Genomic DNA, 23,203 nt, shown 5'->3' with positions numbered 1-23,203 from the left:
GCCGTCTCACAAAACAACTAAGAGTACATCTGTACACGAGGCCGGGCAGGCCCTGCCTCAAAGAATCCCGCAGCAAGCAAACAAACGATAAGTACCACACCGCGAAAGCCTTCCGGTGGCCAGGAGCAGAGCGTCGTATTAATTTACTTATTACTAGATTTTTTATATCTCTTATATTATTGTAAGTTTTACATTAAGTTTACTTAAAATCCTGTATATGTAAAATTCTACATTTGTTGTTATATATGCCTACTTTAAGTCAACCGGCCGTTTCGACAAATTTCCAGTGCCATTTATGTCTCAAATCATTTCAAAGTTCCCGCGGTCTCAATATCCATTTTTCCAAAACGCACAGAAACTGTTTATCACAAAATGCTGCTACAGCTTCGATTTTTTCGACCCCGCCGCTCTCTAATGACGCCCCGTCCCCGTCTCGTCCGAATCTGCATCTCTACCTTAGTTACCTCAAAAATAGCTTTCCAGTTGCAAAAAGAATTCCTCGCGGTGCTAGGATATGCGTTGCCACACGCCTGTCCTATTTAATTGACCAATGCGTGACGGTTAACGACATGGATACATGGAGCAATCTCCTTACCTTTGTGTACAACACTCTGCATGTCACCTCTGAGGACAAACAGCTATCCCTAACTCAAAAAATCAAAAATAACTGTGTTAAGCCTTTAGAATTGCCATTCGACAAAACAGCACGAGTAGGTTGCAAGCTTTCTGCCTTCAACCTAGCAAAAACAGTAGAAAATAAGATTACGGACGGAGACTTGAAAGGCGCCGCTCGTATTTTGTTTTCTAGTGACGTTTTATCACCAGATTCTACCGAAACCCTGTCAGCCTTGCGGTCAAAGCATCCCTCAGCCTCTACTGCTCCGTTTTTCTTGGATCCACCAACTGCGATCGAAGAATGCCTCCAAATCGAAGATAAGGATATAGTAGACGCAATTTTCAATTTCAAAACCGGCTCAGCAGGAGGTCTCGACGGAATCTCACCACAACACCTTAAAGATCTTATAGCGCACTGTGTTGGCGATGCCGGCAGAAAACTCATTACATCTTTAACCAACATGATAAATCTTATGTTGAGTGGCCGTGTACATGCAGATATTGTCCCCATTCTCTACGGAGCCAATTTAATTGCTCTAACGAAAAAGGACGGTGGCGTGAGACCAATCGCAGTTGGATCGACGTTTAGACGTTTGGCATCTAAAATCTCTGTTCGACACATTATTTCAAAATTACAGCATAGGTTTGAACCAGTCCAACTTGGTTGTGGTACAAAAGGTGGTTGCGAGGCGGCTGTTCACGCGCTTCGCACATACCTCAGCAACGACCAATGCCAAGTTGTATTAAAGATTGACATAAAAAACGCATTTAACTCTGTGAATAGAGACACCCTGCTGTCGGAAATCAGGAATAACACCCCAGAGCTTTATAATTACCTTCTTCATTGCTACGCTGATCCTTCCAAATTAATGTACCGCAGTCATGAAATTTCTTCAGAGGTTGGATGCCAGCAGGGGGATCCCTTGGGGCCAGCTATTTTTTGTTTAGCAATCAACCCCATCATTCAAAATTTATCTTCTGATTTTAATGTCTGGTACTTGGACGATGGAACTTTAGGAGGCAAGTTGGAAACAGTCCTTTCGGATCTCTCCGTCCTCAAGTCCAAGTTCGAGTCCATAGGTCTAGATCTGAACTGTAATAAATGTGAACTTTACATTCACGATGCGTCTCTAAACCATTCGGACGTAACAGAGAAATTCAATGCTTTAACACCTAATGTTACCACTGTCACGAGAGATTCCCTTAGCCTACTGGGGACTCCAATTTTTGACAATTATTTTTCAACTTTTATCAGTAACTCCGTTTCTAAATTTCAAAATTATGCCGACCGTCTTCTAGAAATAAGCCCCCATTCAGCCCTCACCATTCTTAAATTTTGCCTTTTTGTTCCAAAGTTAATGTATGTGCTTCGCTGCAGTCCTTTCTGGAAACATCAAAATTTGCTCCTACCTATAGACATCATGGTCCAGACTACCTTAGAGCGTATTCTCAATTTAAAGCTATCCGATCAATCGTGGTTACAAGCATCGCTACCTGTTCGATACGGCGGGCTGGGGTTGCGCAGAATTTCTAGCGTATCACTGCCGGCATTTCTATCGTCTGTCCACAGCTCTGCTGATCTTGTAGGAAAAATCCTAAGGGTTTTACCCACAAACTATGAGGTCACAGGCTTGGACGATGCTAGAAATGCCTGGCTGTCTGCCTGCCCGGGACAAGACCCTCCATATAATCTAAAATCACAGAGGAGCTGGGATGACGCCTTATCGAAATTAACTTATACCACATGTTTAGATAACAGCGAAGGAGCTGAACGCGCCCGTTTGATCGCAGTTGGGTGTAGGGAGGCTGGCCACTGGCTCAACGCATATCCCTCGCCCAATACTGGCACTCATTTAGATGGAAACACCCTCCGTGTGGCAGTTGGGCTGCGCCTGGGGGTTCCAATCTGTGCACCGCATAAATGCCACTGTGGGAGTGATGTGGACCAGCTGGGGCGTCATGGTCTGTCTTGCCAGCGAAGCGCGGGGCGATTGTCACGTCACGCCGCGCTCAATGACATTATCCGTCGGTCTCTTGTCACCGTCAACGTGCCAGCGATACTCGAGCCGACCGGTATGGCCCGGGACGATGGCAAGAGACCGGATGGTATGTCGCTGATTCCGTGGAGGATGGGACGAGTGTTAGTGTGGGACGCGACCTGTGTGGACACACTGGCACCGTCTCACCTTCACGGTACCACAAAGAAAGCGGGTGCCGCTGCCGAAGCTGCCGAGTCCCTCAAAAGGCGTAAATACGGGGGTCTCGACGATAATTACAAATTTATCCCCTTCGGTGTCGAGACCCTCGGTCCGTGGGACCCGGGAGCTCAGAGTCTTTTTACAGATTTGTCGAAACGGCTTGTTGAGGTCTCTGGGGACAAAAGAGCTGGCAGCTTCCTCGCTCAACGCATAAGCGTTGCGATCCAGCGAGGAAATGCTGCCAGCATTCTTGGCACTATGCCCCAGGGGCCCTCTCTAGATATAGATTTTTAGGTTTTTTTTTTTAGGTTTAGTTTTAGTTTTGTAGGTAGTTCTATATTTTTTTTTAGGTATTAGTTTTAGTTTTGTAGGTAGTTTTAATTTTAGGTTACTTAACGTTATATTATGATTGTATTTTTATTATGTAGTTTATTCAGGAGAAATAAACTAATGATTAAATATTATTGACATAGGTATTGATATAAGTTTGGAATCGCATTGATTCGCGGACAATGGCCCTCGATAATACAAAACAAAAAAAACCTCAAAATTTACGTAATCTGAAATTAAATATCGTAGACTCCTACGACCACTAAGTAGTGCTCATTCTAGGACCATTAAAATTTGTTGAGTGTGAAATAAAATGAAGTGTAAGTGCCTCCAATTCTTAGAACCTTTTCCACTTTAGCAACGATCTTTGACATTCATAATTGTCTATACCGAACCAGCTATACCAAATCTCGCCCCCTATTTCGACTGCATAGATACTCGTAACCATTGCAGCGACACGTCGCAATAATAAATCGCAGCGGACACCATCGAGCGATGTCCGTAAAGTGTTTGGTTTGATTGATGCTTTAAACTCTGTCGCGTGATGCTGCTAAATCCGGGTGAAAACTTTAAAACGCTGTACATTTATACTGGCCGAAGTAGTGATGTGCTGATGTAGGGAACATTCGCGGCTCGGGAAAGAAAATGTCGGGGATGTTTTTTTAATACATACTTACTTAGTGTATCAAGTTAAAAATGAGAGTATTATTCAGCCAGAGACACAAAATGCAGACTATGAATCATTTTAGAACCATAAAACTTTTTCGAACGTAAATCGGTACCTAGTTAATACTAAAGTGCCTACATCTATCGTGTTATTTCAAATAAATAATACATGATTTGCAATAATTATTAGAATATTATTTCATATTTTACATAGGTATTCTAAAAATATGAACTGCTGAGCAAAGGCCTCCCTCTTGATTTTGGATGTCTTGGTTCTTCTGGACAATCTCTGGCTAGCCCTGGACTTATTTCAACGATTGTTCTATTTTTGTGTATGTGTGCATATTCAGCAAATCTTAATTTATGTGACGTGACGTGACTTTACGCCATCGATTTCAAAATCAAGAAGATAAACAAAAAATATAGAAATAATACAAAACCCTCATTCAGGTCGAAGCCTCTGAATTTTTCTATAGAGTCTGTTCGGAAAGAGAAGAGTCGTGAAATGTATTGGGCCTCACACATTCCACGACTCTTCTCTTTCCGCACAAACTATATGCACTCGTACTAAAGGAAGGACTGGCTGCCCGATTCGAACTTTAAGATACGTCAAATATTACGGCTAGATACGATATGGATTAGATATGTCAGTGTCAAAAGTGACGTTTTTGTTTGAAGAAACGTCACTTTTGACACTGACATATCTAATCCATATCGTATCTAGCCGTAATATTTGACGTATCTTAAAGTTCGCATCGGGCCGTGGGAATATTTTTAGGAAAAAAAATCCCGCCAATATTCCCTTGGCCATCCCTAGGCCGGCCGGCCGTAATTGCAGTAACAAGGGTGCTCTAACATTATTTAGTCCCGCGGCATTAACGTCCCGCCGCTGTCACGTTCGCGACACTCCTTGCATTTAATTATATTTATTTTTCAATCTACGCTTTTGTTCTGTTTTTGAATTTCGCATTTGTTTTTAACTCGATCAGCGAACCTTTTGGATACGTTAATTTGTCACGTATTCAAATTTTTGGGTTGTGATTTATTTGAGAGCAAAACGGGGATTGGGGTTACGGCGTGAAAGCAAGTTGTCATGTACGATTGAACTTTATCACTCCTATATGGAACACGCGCGAAGTTACTTTGTTTATATGTACGAATATATTATCAGAAATTTTATTTGTTTTTGTACAACGCTGAAACACGATGCTTATATAGCGGGTGCCTCCGATCATTAGGGGTTTTGTTTTACTGACCTTCAAGATTACGATCAATTTTAGTCCTTGAACTTTTAGCTTGTGAGTTTTTGATTACAGTTTTCACTATTTAGATTTTATTGCATTATTGTTAATTAAAACGTGGTTGAGTCGCGTGTTAATAAATAAAGTTTTCATAAAGTCTAGTATTCGTTAAAATCTACATAAAATGTTAGTTCCCAATAACGTCTACCTTTAATTTCTCCTTAGGCTCGTAGTATTTATTTTTATTATGTCCCCACCTAATACATGCTAGCTAATATATTCAATGGTATGTATTAGAACCGCAACACTGGAAATGCTAGTCAACATTAGGGCGTCGCGTCGACGAATGTTGACAAATAGCGCGGGAGGCGTAATGCATATCAGCCGATTCATTACCGGCGACGCGAGGAATCGATTGCGGCGTGCAACAGCACAGCACCAACATCAAATATATTTACCAGCGGGGGGCGTGCGTGGAACTTGATGCCCACCGGCTTGCCCAATATATAGAGTTAGAGTGAATCTAGACTCAAGAAGGAAGTATAGACTGACAAAAGTACCTTTTTTCATACAAAATGCATTTCGGGAGAAAACTTTTTCCACTAACTAAATCTTAACATGTCGATCGCTTCAGCATAATAATATTTTTTAGGTATATTACAAATTTTGAAAAAAATGAAAAAATATAAACCTAGTTTTTCATTGTGTCAATCACATAGGTACTAAAAAATCATGGAGAATGAAAAATATTTAGAAGTGGAAAAACGTTATCCACTTCTAAATATTTCGCACTTAAATCATAAATCATTTATTTTTTCGTGATAAACTTAAGTTGGTCGTTCATTTTTATATTGGTTGTACTTTAATTTAGCTTAAACACAGGTGTAGGTTAGGATAGGTTAGATTATCTCGACGTGATTTACTCGACTTGGGAAAAAGAAAGAGTTATGTTTTAAATGTGTATTTTCCTTCAACTTTATTTGTTCAAATAACAGTCATTTGCCTATTTAGCGTTGATATCAACACGAGCTGTCTTTAAACAAATTAATTGAGCCTCTATAACTATATACGTCCCAAAGCTGGGCACAGGCCTCCTCTCATGCGCCAGAGGGCTTGGGCTATAATCCCCACGCTAGCCCAATGCGGATTGTTTATATAGGCTGAATTATTATTATTTCTATAATTATATCGCATTGAATTAACACAAACATACGTTTTGATCGTATTTTGATACAACCTTGAAGATCACTGACGTTCGCGCGGATTTTGCATGAAAATGAATTAAAAGCCATGCGTGAGATGCGCGCCGATCACCAAGACGATCGTTAAGGTCATATCAAAACCAGTTCAATACCATTATAAATTGTCAAATTTGAATTGACCTCCCGTGGTAGAATGTGTCTCTTATCATCTTTTTCGCCACATCAAGGCCACATCATAACATTCCTAATGTCCATAATACAGCTTGATGGAGTAGGTCTGTTAAAAAACAAATCAAAACACCTCTACTTAAATTACTCACTTATAGTTGAACAAGCGAGATAATACATACATACCCGGAGTTAGGTTGGACGTATCATCCCATTAGATTATCCCAAAATGTAAATCCAAATCAATCGAATAAGGCCGGCAGTTCGCCGCGGCACAACAGGGGTTCCATTCCGATCGCTTGCCGAGTACGGGCAAGTTGATCACTTATGTAAGGCGCTATATTACGCTATTCAGCTAAAATCGTTCCCTGTTACACTTAAGAACTCGACCACCCAGTGCCCTACGCTTTCTGGAGGTAGGGATCGACAAAGCACGTAGTGGGAAATTATCCTGAATCCTGAGTAATGTACAACGCTCTCTTCTCCTCCTAGCCGTTTTCATCCAAAGCGACTGCGTTCCACCGCTGAGAGCGTCGCTGGTGCGCTCTGAGGTGAGTACAGTACACTGTCACCGAGTTTGTACAGAGTTACTATTATGAGGTTGCCCGGCAACAGACATTGTTTGCATGCAGCATACGACCCAGTGTGATTGTGCCATCACAGTGACTTATCTTAGTGACATTTAGTTTGTAGCAGTATGAAAGCAACTAGGAACCTCATATTATTATCATATCACCGTGACAAAGTGCAAAATCAGTTTCCTTGACCGTACGTTTTCGTCGAGAAATGGCGGCTGAGTGTCCGTGTTACACTAGTTTATATTAGAAATGGCCTTCTCCGAGCTTGCTCAAGCAATGATAATACCCAACCAGCCGGCTGAGTCTGCCAATCACGCCAGATCGATGGCGTTTTGTGTAAACTACAGTAAGCCCGACTCACTGCGATAATCTTCGTCGCGACAACGCTGGCACGCACGCACACTTGTAGCGAAATTAATTTAAATGTTAATTGCTATTATTAACCGTTCCCGACGATATTAAGTCTTTAAGTCGATTAGCGTTGATCCCGCCATACTTGAACTTTGACCTTCTTAATCTAGCGCTTTCCGAATTGTACCTACAACGGCGCCCGAGATGATCGACTGCATACCTAGACAGTAGATGTATGAAAATTAATGTTTCACAAAATATCTACTATGTATTGTATTGTATTGTACAATACAATACAATAATACAATACAATAAGTGGAAATTTTAATATATATGGATTTGGAAATATTAATTCTAGTAAACTATGCAGATGAATTCGCGGGCAGCAGCTAGTTGTTATTGTTGTTGTTATTGTCTGGAAGAGATCGCTTTTTAGGGATTAGACCGCCTGTTGTTTACCTCTGCTTGTATTTCTGTTTTCTTTTGTATTGAGGTGTGCAATAAAGAGTATTTGTATTGTATTGTATTGTACAATACAATACAAATACTCTTTATTGCACACCTCAATACAAAAGAAAACAGAAATACAAGCAGAGGTAAACAACAGGCGGTCTAATCCCTAAAAAGCGATCTCTTCCAGACAATAACAACAACAATAACAACTAGCTGCTGCCCGCGAATTCATCTGCATAGTTTACTAGAATTAATATTTCCAAATCCATATATATTAAAATTTCCACTTCTGTAGTAAATTCCACCCCCAGTTTTCATTTTCTTGGATAAAAACTACCTTTCGTCCTTCCTTGGGACTCAATCTATCGCCATACCAAATATTGGTTCAGTGATTGAAGTGTGAAGAGGTATAGACCGACAGACAGACAGAGTTATTTTCGCATCTATAATATTACGGTATGGATATCGTGTAAATTAGTGGAGCTTCTTACGTTTCATAAAGATATCTCAGTAAAATAAAAAAGTATAGAGCTTTCAACATGACAATTTTCTTATCAATAAAAAATGCAGTCCAACTGAATCACTCGTACACATTTTCAAGTGCGAACTAAACGGGGATTTAGATATTTCAAATTGGCAAGAGCCGTTCGAGTTTCGATTAGTCGCAGTCAACTCGAATCGGAGCGAGTGGCTGCGGGCTCAAACATTAATCGAATTTGGTAGTCGAGTCTGGCGGGCGATCAAGTATGCGTTAGTTCACATTACCCCCCTCTCGAGCTAAACTCGATACTCGATACTTGTCTACGCCGTACGGAGTCGAACTCGAGATCTCTGCCAAGAGTGATATCGGGATGTCGAGGGTCGGAACAGAGGACGGGATCACCGAATGCAACGCGGTTGATGCACTCACTTCATTTTGCACAGATATGTACAGCAAGCGACACGTGTCGTGTATCTGTTGGTAAGCCGCACTTAAAGCTGTAGGCGTAAAGGTGTTCTTATTGTTTTAGGCTGTGAAATATTAGTTGCGCACTGTACATCAGGACCGACTCGTGTTAAGAGGACGTAGGATTCAACTATTCGATCATGCGTCGTGTGTCCTAGATTGTTATTCAAAACGTACAACCACATCGCTTCAGGTGAACCTGTATTAGTAGAACCTCGGAATGTGCATAGTTTTCAGGGACATTGCGGCAGCGTTATACTAGACGAGCTTACAATCGAGACAAAATGTTTTGTGGATGAGGTATCTGGCTTCTACCGATATCAATCCTGTGTTTATCTAGCATGGCAGCTGTGAATGGGCTCGAGGGTCGGCCACTGGAGAGTACCTACGCCGGTCCAGTCTAAAATGACGTGAATGCATTTAGAATTGAGATTTTAGGTATACGATAGCTGCAAAACATACCATGTATTTTTATAGATAGGTACATCGGGTATCTTTTTTTAAAGTTGTGCATCCAAAAGTGCAATTATATTTCGTTATGTATTTAATTTTGTAGTAAGAAATTGATTACATAAGACAGGTACAATGAAATACATAGTAGGCATGTGAAAACACTGCCATTGTAAAATCCTAACAATCTATGTAGGTGCAAAATGCATTCACACGAGAAAGTAATTATCATAAAATAGTTAGGTAGCATTAAATACAAATTAAAATAGTGGTAAAATAACGGGCTAGAATTTAAATTCCCTGGCGACCCCGCGGCCGCTATAGCCGCAACCGCCGCGCAGGGAATCACCAAATAACAAAATTCAAAAACCCGTTCATTGTCTCTTTTACTCCATATCTCTTCAACTGGCGAGTAAAGGGACCGGAAAACGTTTCAATTTTCAAAACAGACCCCCGGGGCTCTGCGCGGGACGACAGAGTAAGCCGCATTTTGCATTAACGCCGCTCTCGGCCTCACCACCGCTTTAGACGAATTTAAAAACCTATTAATGCGTTAAAAGGATGTCCATTAGGAGGTTAAATTCTTTTACCTCGCCTATTACTCGACCTGTCTGCGATGTGAAACGCTGGGGCCAAATAGTCTCTCACGCGGGCATTAACTTTGATTAAGTAGTTGATAATCGCTTATGACTTGATTTCTTTAAAGCCGTTAATATTTGGATACAATTTTCCGAGCGGAGAGGAGAGCGACCCCGATCTCAATTTGAGAGCAATGTTAAAGTTGTTTTTTTTTTATATCAATATCCGCATCGTTTACCTAGCCGTTAATTAACGTTAGCTTGTCATTTGATGGTGATTATGATTAGTAACTAACTGAACGCTTTAGTACTTTAGTAAGCAACCCTTTTTAATCTTTAATTGTAGACCATACCAGTCGTTAAGCCGATTTAAATACCCCCAGGCATCCTAAAACAGTAGGTAAACCTACTTAGTTACCCACAAACTTGGCTAAGCTTAATCGTAAATATTAGGCATAGTCGAATCTCGGGAACAGACATACGAGAGGTATTCATGCCCAATATTAGTTACTTAATTAATTATTTTTCAATGTTTGTTTATTTTAACTAGGTTTCACTATTTTTTGGCTATTTGGCATGATCGTGTTAATTCCCTAGGGGCAAAAGACTGTGCTGTAAAATTCAGCACAGTCGGTGTGCTGTAACTTCAGATTTGAATGGCGGATGGATGCTGCTCGGCGCGCCGTGGTCCGGGCTGGCGCACCTCACGGGCCGACGCGGCCGAACACCGGGTCCAATTAGAAGCCGTGACGAGCCATCGCGCAACACCTAACTCCATTAAAAATGTTCCCACTCGGCTTACGACCATAGACCTTGGAACGGCGATATAGTTCTGCAAACATTTATTTGCCGTAATTTTTACATTGGCTCAGTGAAATGTTATCTTGCTCAAATCTAAAGCAGCCCAACTGTATTGCAACAATACTTCACTACTTCGGAACTTTAACCAAGTAACCAAGAATGTTTTACTCGTTTACGTAAAGCTCGATCGATAGAAAATCGAATCGGAAGGTTGACAGAAGGTTAAATACAGCCTGAGCCCCCTAAATTCCTATAGTTGTTGTGTAAGTGCGAGGCCGATGTGAAAAATCAACAAGTAAATTTAAAACTTGGCAGTGTGACACATACAGAACAATTATTAAAATCTTGTATCGTTTATTCTTTTCAGGATAAAGAAGCATATTATACTTATTACAAATTTCAAACAACTCTCGGAGCAGTAGTTCACATTCATAGTCATATTCAGGTGCTTCATTCCCATTGAATATTTTAAAACACTGATAGTGCAACAAGTCTCACACTATTTTCTCTGGTCTTGAAATATGATAATAGTATACTCACTACTTTGCTCTCAAGAGGGATTTTCTTTGGGTTGATTCTCGAATGAGTATTTGATGTATCAAGATGATATCGGAATCATATTTATATCAAACTTGTATGCTTGCCTGTCGGGTATATCCGGGTCCAGATAGATACAGCAGCTAATACAAACAAATGCGGTTACATCTACCGTCACTCGCCGGATGCATCACCACATTAAGTACCTACGCTGAATGACGCGTATTACGAGTATGATGCGCACATATAACAAATTCTAGAGAAACGACAGAGAACGCGTTAAATCTAGGTACAGAAGGTATTTTGTCACCAAGGTTTATGTTCTAACTAAATTGTGTCATTTTCCCATCTTTCTTGAAACTTCATAAAATAATCATATTTTCAACTCATTTTGATTCACTAGCAACGCATTTGTTAACCCTTTATTACGCAATCTAAGTTAGAAACAGCGTAATGCATGCATGCATGCATTTTTTCTAAACCAGAATCCTTAAAGGGCAATTGAGCGACAAAGAGGCTCGAATTCAATCATATTTTGGCTATTTTTTGCACTTTAATTTGAACTTGAAAATCTTGAAATGCCTCTTGCCCGAACGCACATTCTTGCACGTTGAATTAGTATTGGATTTTGTTTTCCGAATACGGAGGTACCGAATGTTAATATCGCGGTAAACGGATTAACATACGATATGCGCACGTACCCTTTAGGGAATTAAATTATTTACATACGTAAAGAATTATGCTGAGTGCTTTAGTTTTCGGGACCTGTGTCTATTTATGAAAGACACACAGGGACTTTTTGATTTCAATTCTTCTTTACTATTGCCACGGTAGATTTTTCTATTACATTATATGTAGATTTAAAAGTCAGGTACTTTCAGAAATAAGAATAAGAATAATTTATTGAGAAAATATCTTTTGGATATTCAATAATATTAATTCACTTCTGTGGTTCGATAACTTGTTTATGCAAACTTGTGAGGTGAATTATGCATACGTAGTCAGGACATACTGAGAAACTTATACTATGCCAAACTCAACATCGCGTAAAAATTTTGACACTCCCATAGAAAACATCGACATGTGATCAGCCAAAATGTATGAAACTGACAATATTTTTTCCCGCTTGGGGTTGGGTTGGGCTTAAAGTAAAAGTTAGTCAGTATAAGCTATCGCAGAGAAGATGGCCGATGGGGTCGAAAAGTGCTCGAGTGGAGACCACGGACTAGCAAGCGCAGCGTAGGACGTCCACCCACAAGATGGACAGAGGACCTTGTTAATGTCGCCGGAAGACGCTGGATGCGGGTCGCTTCCAACCGGTACGTATGGAGGTCCAAGGGGGAGGCCTATGTTCAGCAGTTGACGTCTTATGGCTGAGATGATGATGATGATGATAAGCTATACTCGTATATACAGTATATTCACATCGCTAAGCGCCACTTGCACCATCCCACTAACCCGGGGTTAAGCGGTTAAACCGTTAACCCAGTGCCAAATTGTACTGGTAACCATGGTAACTCCAGGTTTAACCTATTATTCCCGGGTTAGTGGGATGGTGCAAGTGGCACTAAGGGTTTAAACAATATTCCCTAATCAGTTCTACGCGTTCGTCCTCCACCGTCGTTCTGGTCTAGCGGAGAGGGCGCGTTATCGAATAAATTAGTCATAAGGCGGGTAAATTTAATTAAAGAGCGATAATTGCCGTATCGCTAATGCCGCTGCCCTTGTTTTCATGAAAAACCCCTGTTTTCACCTAAACCCTTCACTCAATTACCACGATAAAACCGGTTAAAGATTAGTTGTTGGAAATGTTGCTTGATAATGAAAGAAATAAATGTGTTTGCATTTTTGTTGCGTGAGAAAGTAAAAATGTTAGAGTTAGGCCAAAAAAAGTCTGCAGCGATTTTGATAGCCCACGCAGTGCAAATGTTATTTTAAACGTCATAATATCATAGAAGTTTGACGTTTAAAATAACACTTGCACTGCGTGAGCTATCAAAATCGCGGCAGACTTTTCTTGGTCTAACTCTACCATATTTGAAGTGTCGGCAATTGCGTGCGAGTTTTGGTCTGGGTAGACATTTATTTACATAACAGCATATGTAATTTAAACATATAAAAAATTAAATGATGTGGTGTGCCGTTTTGATCCCAAGCATAAATGAATATAACTATTAATATATACTTAATTAAAAAGTTCCCGTGTTCCGCGCTGTCCCGAGCATAAAATACCTACATCTCAGGGAGCTAATATTATTGGCGGCACGTCAAAACGTATGCTCGTGACTAGACTAGGGCTGCCAGTCGTATATTTATAATTTATTTGACATTGAACATAACCTAAAAAATTCGTAAAATTTTGAGTTAGGTGGACATAATAATATTAGGATGATATCCCTACTAATATTATATATAAATGTGAAAGAAATTTGGCATGGAGATATTTGAGATAGTGTCAGGCAGGACATAGGATAGTTTTTATCAATCATCATCATACACGCAGACGAAGGCGCGGGCATTGTGGCGGCTCTGTTTCCAGGGTTCATGTTTTATTCGTAGCGCTACGCCGTAGCTTGAAGCGCGTTAAATCATACCATCTAGACAAAGTTTGTTTTATAGCTATCTTTATCTAGACACATTCTCGAATACAATCCAATAACTCTCATTTTGAACTAGATAAACACTGATAGATGGACAATATGATATTGATGTGATGATTATAATTTTTGTAAATACGGCCCAAAGTTATTAAAAGGAGTAGGGCATTCTGTTTGCCAAATCTTTTTAAAGCCCTCTGAATGCAACGTATCACTGACGAAATCCACATATTTAGTTTTAATTAGCGATCTCGGGGCAGCCCTGGGTAGACACGAGTGCCTACACTCGCGCCCGTGAACTCGCCTCCACTTGTGGCAACCTCATACTTGATACTTAAGTGTAGCTGTGCTGTTTAAATGTATATCACCGGTAGTTCCCCCTGAACTGAGACCTCGTGATTTGTAAATACCTTGTACAGTATATTGTGGTAAGTATTTGATACTAAAAAAATAAAGTTTGTAAATTATCTGAGATTGAGTTTTGTGGTTTGTTTTCCCGGGGTGTCGATGATCGACAGATTCAGCACGCCAAGAAAAAATAAATTTTAAGTACCTACTTACATTTGTGTCAGCATCTGACTCCGTTTCAGAGACCGAATCCGACTCTAAATAGAAACCTAAACTGAATAAAATTAGAAACTAACTAAACTAATACCGAAAGAAACGGAAACCAAAATAGTATGTGTTTTAAATTCCACAAAATACCTGTAACTTCATTTTTAGCAGCCTCACCAATCTCTCCATGCGACTGTCACGAACAGAAATATCCCAGATTTATTTTCATGCTTGCTTTAATTGGTAACGACATATTTCTCATTTGATTTCATAATCGGCGTAAACCAAGGTTTTAAATCACACCTTCAAAAGAACACGTCTTGAGCAAGTATCAAGACATGCCGATCCGCGTTTTCAAAAACGTATCACCGTTAACTCTATAATCCTCGGCAAGTTTATTAAACGTCAGCGGCACGCGGCACGACTGAGATGAAACAATGTGCCGCCCGCGAGAGCGACTGAAACGCACGCGATTAAAAGCCTTTGAGGAAGTCCCGAAACAGCCATTTTACGAATAACGCGACATTAGTGTCCCGATTTTGAGTTTAAATATTTGTAGCAAGTAGAACATCCTACGTGCTTCAATTCCCTTAGAGCATAAGAACAATAACAGAAGATTGGGCAGCGTGAAAAGTGTTCGTCAACGTACAGCGACTTTAATCACGCACGGCTTTTAGCTGTGCAATGAGGCTTTTAGAGCATATAATTCTAAGGCAATTTAATGGCGTTCAAAAGTGCATGGATAGATGTTGACCGTAATGCCCTAATATTACGGTTGAAACATCTCCATGCACTTTTGAACGCCAGTGTACATAGACTTTGTACCTACCTAACATCGGGTTTAACCTTTTATCGTAAAAATGGCATCCCCTATAAGCCCTCGTCTTAGGTACCTACGTACCTATATAACTATAAGTTCAAAAATAATAATGAGGCTTCATGGGTAAGTTACTTTTTCACAAGCCATAAAATCGCATGTTAGAGTTTTTGAGTAAAATACCTGTGAAATACCTACCTGTATATGCAAACGGATAAGGCTAAGGGTTGAAAAATAGTTATTTACGATACAAGTGCGGAAAAGAGGAAATTCGAAACGAGTGGCGATAAATTAAAACACGACCGAAGGGAGTGTTTTATATCGACACGACATACGCACGAAAAGTGCTATTTTACGCACTAGTGCGGGAAAATAGGACCATATGTACTGTAAATTTAAATTATCAATGTTCCTACACGCAGGACAATCACCTACAACCTACGTAGCTTGACATTTCTTAAAGACAAAAGGGTGTCTTATTCTTAAGTCTCGTTGAGATTAATTTTTGGCAGCCAAATGTTACGTTAAATAAATGTGCCAATGAACTCGAGATAACAAGAATCGTACTTGGATAAATGCCTTAAGCTCCTAAGCCGAGTAATCTCCTAATTTATAAAGTTTTAAATTGAATCTTGTTCAAAAGTCGTTTAATAATGCACCTGCTTTTTCGCACCTCCGCTACTAATTTCCAGTTTTTGACACAAAGCTCCTCAGGCTTGTATTTATCTCATAAATTTCTTTGTCAGTTGCTATAATTCTCGGACGCCTCGCTAAGAGAGCTCTTTTGGGATTTATATCCGATAACTGAGGAAGAGCTGGCACACACGGAAAAAGTCCTGCTTTTTGCCAAAAAAAATGCTATAGCGAACTCAGGCATCGAGATTTGCGTTTTTAATTTGTTTACGTTTTATGGGCTTCTTATCTTTAGAAACTAGATTCAAAATAATATTATTGTAAGTATTTTTTTTTGGATCCTCGGGGTAATATTGTAGGTACCTATATACGACATACGTAATAATTAGGCAAAGTAATCCGTGATTATGATGATTATACATAATTATAATATTATTTATCTTCTATCGTGTCATGCGTCATTCTCGCACTTACGAGTAGTAGGTACATTAGGTTTTTTTTTTTTTTTTTTTTACTATTATTATAGTTGTAGGTCCTCGCTTTCAATACGGGCGGCCTATAACTATTATTACTTCGTTTCATTAGTTTTTAGGTACATTAGGTATGTACCTATATAGGTACCTATATACGACATATACGTGTGAGATGGTGATGAAACAAGAAAAAAAGTTTGTACGTGCACATCCCAGAAATCTAGGTATCTTATCTACACAAAAAGCTTAATCAAATTTAGAATATTTTTATTTGACGAAAAAATTATACGGCAGTCAATTATGCGGCAATCCTTTTGTACTCATTATGCTTTTACGTTGAATGCGTAATAAAATAAAACAAAACTGCATTTGAAAGCTGTGCATAGTTATATCGACGACCAACGAAATCTGTTTAAAAAATCATTGGTACACGGGATTGCACTTTCCTACTTCGGACCCTTGTGAGCGAAGGGTTCTGTGGCTTTTTTTATGTTTTTGTTGCCACGAATAAGTTAATTTTATCGTTCCTTTTTCGCTAGGCGGGATAAATTATGAAACAAAAATGTTCCCACGATATTTTATTTTCCTACAAAGAAGTCATTTAAAATTTAAATGAGTTGAGAGGAATCATTTTTGTACTTATATTTATTTCCACAACAAGCATGCTTGCATAAGTACCTAAACTACACTCTAACTAGGTACACTAGGTACCCGATCCCCTCATATTCTACAGTAGGTACTTACGACTGGAACTAGAACTCGCTTGAGTGGAAATTTAACCCGCTACTACAAAAATGTATACCCGCATGTTTAGTAGGATGAATGTCAAATTTGTAATATTATTATTTTAAGAAAATATTTAATAGAGCTTGTTTTTCAGTACTTATTTGAGAATACTACCTCGGGTGCATCAGAAAATACGAACCATACTTCCTCGCTGCATTTAATTGGCTTCTGGTAGAACAACGATGCATGGTTCGACGTTGCCCCTATATTTCCTGTGAGCGTCTAGCGCGTCGAACTATCTTAACGCATTTTGCAATATACACCTTATTAATAAAAGGGTAGAGTCGATTATGCTTTTTTGTTTTTGAGTAAGATGAGAGTTTGTGATGGCATATTGCTTAGAATTTCGGGTGGGTCATGTTTGGTTAGTCAACCGGTAACAAGCGAACGAGACGCAGCTTGTCCTAGCCCGGAGACAGCCAATCAAATCTCTTTGTTTCCAGCCGATTCAGCATGCACTGTTAAATATTCAACGATTTATCAATCAAGTCGTCAACGGTAAAGCAACAGAAACGGTTTAACCACGGCTTGATACCGAAGCAAGCCATTCAAATAAATACCTAATAAAACGGTCGTTAAAGTCAAGTTTTGCTAAAACGTGTGACTCGTCTCATCCAAACTCCCTCCACACATTAATGTGTATACCACTTGGAATGCATAAACATAAATTATCCTTTTATTATAGCTTTGTACGTTAGCCATAAACTTATCAGTTATTTTGACACTCACTTCAAACATAGTTAATGTTAGACCAAGAAAAGTCTGCAGCGATTTTGATAGCATACGCAGTGCAAGTGTTATTCAATATGTCATATGTTCATAAAAGTTTGACGTTTAAAATAACACTTGCACTGCGTTTGCTATCAAAATCGTCTCAGACGTTTCTTGATCTAACTCTAAATTGATTTTATTTTCATTTGTACTGATACATTCATCTGAATAGACTACTGACTTATAAATTCATAATAAATCTGCTCATTACACTAGAAAACGTCTACCCAAAAGTGACGGGCAAACTAACAGAGTAGCATGCGAATTGAATCTGAATACATTGTCGGCATAACTAAAGAGGTTGTCAGTATTTGCTGCAGGCCGTAGGCCCAGACTCCATTTTATCCTGAACCCCCTAGCACGGCAAATTGGTACGATACGACGCTCGTGAGGGGTCAGAACGGTGCATGCGGGGGTCCGTTGAAATTTGCTATCTAATAGCATTGGGTTGTTCCAGGCGACTGCTTGACTGACAGTCCCCTGTGCGGATGTCGGTTGATACATTGCCATGGCACAACAAACAACAAAAGCAATATCTATTTAGCCAATTTACTGCGAAGGGTTTGGACTCTTAGTCTGACATTTTATTACAATGAATTAAGGGATCAAAGAATATTTTTAAACATCTTCATAATCATAAAATTTAATTCGTATAAATTAGCTAAACTAGGTACATTGTTTTAAAGTTTTCCTTTATTTTCAATTATAGAATAAAATTGAACTCTCATTTATTTTCTGTCAGAACTGAAATCTGATGATGGAATCTATACTTACCATAAGATTAAGGGTCGGTGTCGGTTGCACCAAACCGTCTGTCACTGTTAAAGTGTTCGCTAAATTTTATGTTCAAGTGATCCGATACGTGTCTTACTTACTGTATGTAATATACTATTGCTTACGATACGACCAATGATAAAGAGCGTGTCATGGTCATATCAAAGACTGATACAGGTACTTTTGGCCTACACCTGAAAGTCTAATCGACTGACTGATTAGAGACAGAAGGTACGATACTTCTGATTAGTGACAAATTAAATACTAAGAGCCTTAATTGGTAAGCAAAAGTTGGGAACAATGGGAACTAATGGGTTAAGTAAAGAAGTGGAACTTAATTAGTAGGTATATTTCTGTCACATGCAAAATAAACGAGTAGATTATCACATTCTTTACAGGTGTGTGTTGATGAAGTCGGTAAATGACGTCACCCTGGCGAAAGCTGAAGGGAAAATCAGCTCGCAGCCGAATGCGATGCCGAAAGAGGTAAGTCCAATCTAGAGAAAAAAAAGCACTTAAAGAATAATGTTAAACTGCACAAAATCTACATTACGACAAAAAAATACTATCCATCACTAAACCTAGGAGTTTACGTCAGTTCCTGCCGTATATTTATGTGGTGTTCCTCTAAATAGAGTTTCACGGTTCAAGTACCTCGGGCACTGGGTCACCGAGGACCTCCAGGATGATGCGGACATAGAAAGGGAGCGCAGGGCATTGTCAGTAAGGTGCAACATGCTGTCACGTAGGTTTGCACGGTGTGACAGGGATGTCAAAAAGACCCTTTTTAATGCTTTTTGCTAGTCCTTTTATGCGTGCAGCCTATGGACAAATTACACAAAAAAGACCCTCAATGCCCTGCGTGTCCAATACAATGGTTTCCGCATGCTGATGGGACTGCCACGTTACTGTAGCGCCTCGGGGATGTTTGCGGAGGCTAGAGTGGACTCGTTAATTGCGATAAGCCGTAAACGCACTGCCTCCCTCATGCGCCGAGTACGTGACAGTTCCAACAGTCTGCTTCAGCACATTCCTGGAGATCCTGCTGGTACACTCTGGAGGCACTGGAATGACCTACATATGGGATCCAGAGGTATAGTTTATAATTTAATGTAAATATATATGTAGATTTAATTTAATTTTAATGTAATCTTTGTTTATTGTAATTTTTGTTGACATGTTTTTTAAGTTTATTTTTAATTTTAATTTTTATATGATAATATTTTAATTTTAATAATTTTAATTTTAATATTTTGTATGGGTATATTTTTTGCCTGAAATAAATTGGATTGATTGATTGATTGAAATAAAAATTCTGAAACAAACTGTAAACCTACTTACATTTTAAATTAAACCATGTTACAGAAGGCAGGAACACATCAAGGCCTAAACAATTATATTTGACCTAGCTTTATCTTTATCTAACATCAAAACACAATCTGTATGAGAACAAAAAACTCTGTCAAGTTTCGGTTATGATTTTCAATTTGCCATCATTGCCTAGGGCCTTCTGTACTTATAAAACGAATCGCCTATGTTTATCCCTCCCCGTCCCTACCTAACTACCTATTCAAAACTGATATGTCTTGGAAGGGAAAAGTTCACAGCATATACTGCGACTTCAACTCACCAAAACAGGTCTTCCGTCTCTGTACACTGCCAAAGGTCCACCAGAGTCACCGCTGCAGGTGCCTACACCGCCGAACCCGCTAGTGCAGATATTGGACTCTTGGATTACTGAGGGAAAGCCGATCGAACAGGCGCTATTGGTGATCACGTTAAGCGTAACGTGACTCAGAAACTGGTTGGTTGTCAGGGAACCGCCTGCAAAGCAAATTGTGTTATTAAGGTTGACTCACGTCACGCTAGACCGAGCCGTGCCCGGACCGAGGCGTCCGACATGTCATTTTCTATGACGGCTGATCGGTGATCACGTGGTGCTTTCCATAGAAAACGAAGCTTTGGAAGCTCCGGCCTTGGCCACGGCCCGGTCTAACGTGAGTCATCCTTGACTCTTCGCTTATATCACTATTCACAAACAAAAAATATATCAAAAAGATAAGCAGATAGATAAGTATCATTGACATCAGCTGTTGTTTTTATGCATTAACTTAGCTTACCATCAGAGGTCAGACCAAAACCAGAAGCAATGGCAGTTTCGCCAGCGAAGTTTTCGTTGAGCTGGGCTCCAGATGGCAGGGCGATAGGGGCAATAGTTGCTGAAAACAAAAGTAGGTACTGTTTTTACGACAAGACATTGACTATGAGTAGGTAAGAGGTAGCTACCCTGTTAGGTAACACCCGGTCATATGGTGCTAAAAGCTGTATATAATCTACATAATGAACGATCTAGCGAAATCAACATAATAAAGAATTAATGATGGCTTTGATGATCGACGCCAAGAGAATCAATGGCCCACCTTGTTATGGAATAGGTAAGGCCTCGCCGTATTTTGATGACAATGACAGGCACTTACCTGACGTAGCAACCGCCGTAGGCAAGTAAATAACAGCAATGTCGTTGCGAATGAGCAATGGGAACCATTGAGGATGGGTTGCCACAGCGCTTGTCGTCACCCTGGTGCCGCCAGTAAACAGCTGCACGGTGCCGAGCACCACGGTGAAGCGCCAGGCCTGGTTCTGCCCATCGAACCAGCAGTGGGCAGCCGTCAACAGGCGTTGGTTGTTGACGAGGACGGCCCCGCAGACCGCTTGGCCGGTAAAGCCGATGAGGTCGATTAGAAGGCCAGCCTATGTGCAGAAATAGACTCCAATCACTCACAAAGCATTAATTACTATTATGTACTTACTGGGTAGTCTGTGCGGAAAGAGAAGAGTCGTGGAATGTATGAGGCCCAATACATTCCACGATTCTATTATACCTATAGGTTCTGACCTTTACTATATTTAAATGTTACTTTTGTTAATAGGTATATCCTTTGTGAGTAAATATATATAGGTATTATTTTTACAACAATTTCGATGAGTTTTTACAGATTTGTTGCTTTGATATCATTAAAATCCCCGGCAACATCTACCTATCTTATCTATCTACTTAACACCAATTTAATTTAATAAAGGTCTTATCTTATCTTATCTTATCTTATCTTAAGAACCTAGGTATCCCAACCCAATACCTACGTTTTCCGAAAATCCCATTCCAATCGGTTCATTTGTTTGGGACATAACCCCTCTTTATGAGTGTAAAATCGTGTAGGTAGGTACTCTTTGGCCCTAGTTAACTAACTTACTTGGTAAGGGAACTGTCCGGGCGATGAGGCAGCACCACCCACAATCTTAGATTCCGGGCTATTGTTATAGGCCTCCTCAGCCGCCTTGATTGCTTCCAAGCGAGGCACACCGTACCTAGTCAAGTACCCGAAAGCGGTAAGAGTACTTGAAACGTCCTCGGTGTACTCCGCATAAGCGGACGCTACCAGCAGAGTCACCAGTAATACCTTCATAATGTCAACTGCAAAACGTTTGGAATGGGTAAAGTTCTTTTATTACGAAGTATGTGATCAGGGTTATAGATTATGTCAAGATATTGTTTGATTAATCGGTTGAAAAGTCAGTGACTGCAGTTAATCTGTTGTTAATTAGGTAAGTTTATCTATACCTGGGTATATAATCATTAATTGACTAGTTTCTGCTCGCGATTTCGTCTGAGTGGAATTAATACTTTCATAGTAAATTCCACTCCCCACAGTGGCGTAACCCGCGTAACGTGAACTAATCTAGCCGTGGGCGAAATCGCATCTACGAGGCCCTTTTCTTTCCATGTGCCCGAAGGGGCCTCGCGCGAGGCCCCCGTTGGGGCGCGAGGCAGTGGGCGACGGCCCATTTAACCCACGCCTAGCTACTACGCTACTAGCTACGCCACTGCCACTCCCCTTTTCACCTCCTGAAGGGATGGTATCCGTAATAAGAATTAATAACTACGAGTATTATGATCGATCTGATTTAATCCGCATTTGTAATTTTGTCGATTTCGTGATTAACTGTAGGATTAAGTACCTAAGTACCTTCTTATCGCATTACATGTAAAGTGTACTGTATTAGACATACTTAATAGGCCGACTACGTTATTAGGTAAATACTTTGGGTTGGTTATCATTATAATGAAGATATCAGATTTAAAATAATCCTATAGATTCGTGCAATAATGTTGAGCAAGTCTATTTCGATAGATCTTATTTAAATTTTCACGAGACTCTGCCCCCTTGTAAAAGAAATTTAAAACTAGGTATTTATTATTGTTTCGTATCGTTTGATTCATTGCACTAACTCATTTAGTAAACCGAAAAGTAATCTTGGAATCAGAGGGCCTATCGCCAACGGTGCCAACATCGAGAAATCGAACCTACGTTCGTTCGTTGTCTGCCTCTCTATATCGCTCTTGCAAAATCGATTGATAGAGAGATAACTTTTTCAATTTCTCGATATTATAGCGCCTGATTTTGGCCTTATGCTTCATATTTATCACTAGCGACCCGCCTTGGTTTCGCACGGGTTAACAAATTATACCCTTATAAACCTTCCTTAAGAATCACTATCTTGATAGGTGAAAACCGCATGAAAATCAGTTCAGGTTCAGGAGTATTGAGTTTATCGCGAACATACAAACACAGAAACATATACAGACGCGGCGGGGGACTTTGTTTTATATATGGTGTAGTGATT

General features: G+C 39.9%; 1 protein-coding gene and 1 long non-coding RNA gene across 3 annotated transcripts in view; one reads left to right on the top strand and one right to left on the bottom strand.

Annotated features, from left to right (window-relative positions):
• The window catches only part of LOC134796759 (brachyurin-like), a 519,833-nt gene extending 497,843 nt beyond the window's left edge, over positions 1-21,990 (bottom strand). Inside the window, exons 1-5 of one of the 2 annotated variants that reach the window (XM_063768972.1) lie at positions 21,772-21,990; positions 20,998-21,271; positions 20,641-20,739; positions 20,151-20,344; positions 18,913-19,017 (exon numbers count right to left, since the gene is read on the bottom strand). In XM_063768972.1, the coding sequence (XP_063625042.1) occupies positions 18,913-19,017; positions 20,151-20,344; positions 20,641-20,739; positions 20,998-21,271; positions 21,772-21,984 (885 nt within the window). In that variant the 5' untranslated portion in view covers positions 21,985-21,990. Of the gene's footprint in view, positions 1-18,912; positions 19,018-20,134; positions 20,345-20,640; positions 20,740-20,997; positions 21,272-21,771 lie in introns of those variants that run through there. The other variant, XM_063768973.1, reaches the window with a different exon arrangement.
• LOC134796907 (uncharacterized) lies at positions 1,930-2,812 on the top strand. Its single transcript, XR_010145022.1, has 2 exons — positions 1,930-2,725; positions 2,761-2,812. It is a non-coding gene; the product is annotated as an uncharacterized LOC134796907 (long non-coding RNA).
• Positions 21,991-23,203: the final 1,213 nt, after the last annotated feature.

This window comes from Cydia splendana, chromosome 14, assembly GCF_910591565.1.
Source record: "Cydia splendana chromosome 14, ilCydSple1.2, whole genome shotgun sequence".
In the NCBI taxonomy this organism is placed as follows: Eukaryota; Metazoa; Arthropoda; class Insecta; order Lepidoptera; family Tortricidae; genus Cydia; species Cydia splendana.
The sequence above is the reverse complement of the archived record's forward strand: the minus strand, read 5'-3'. Positions and strand labels throughout refer to the sequence as shown.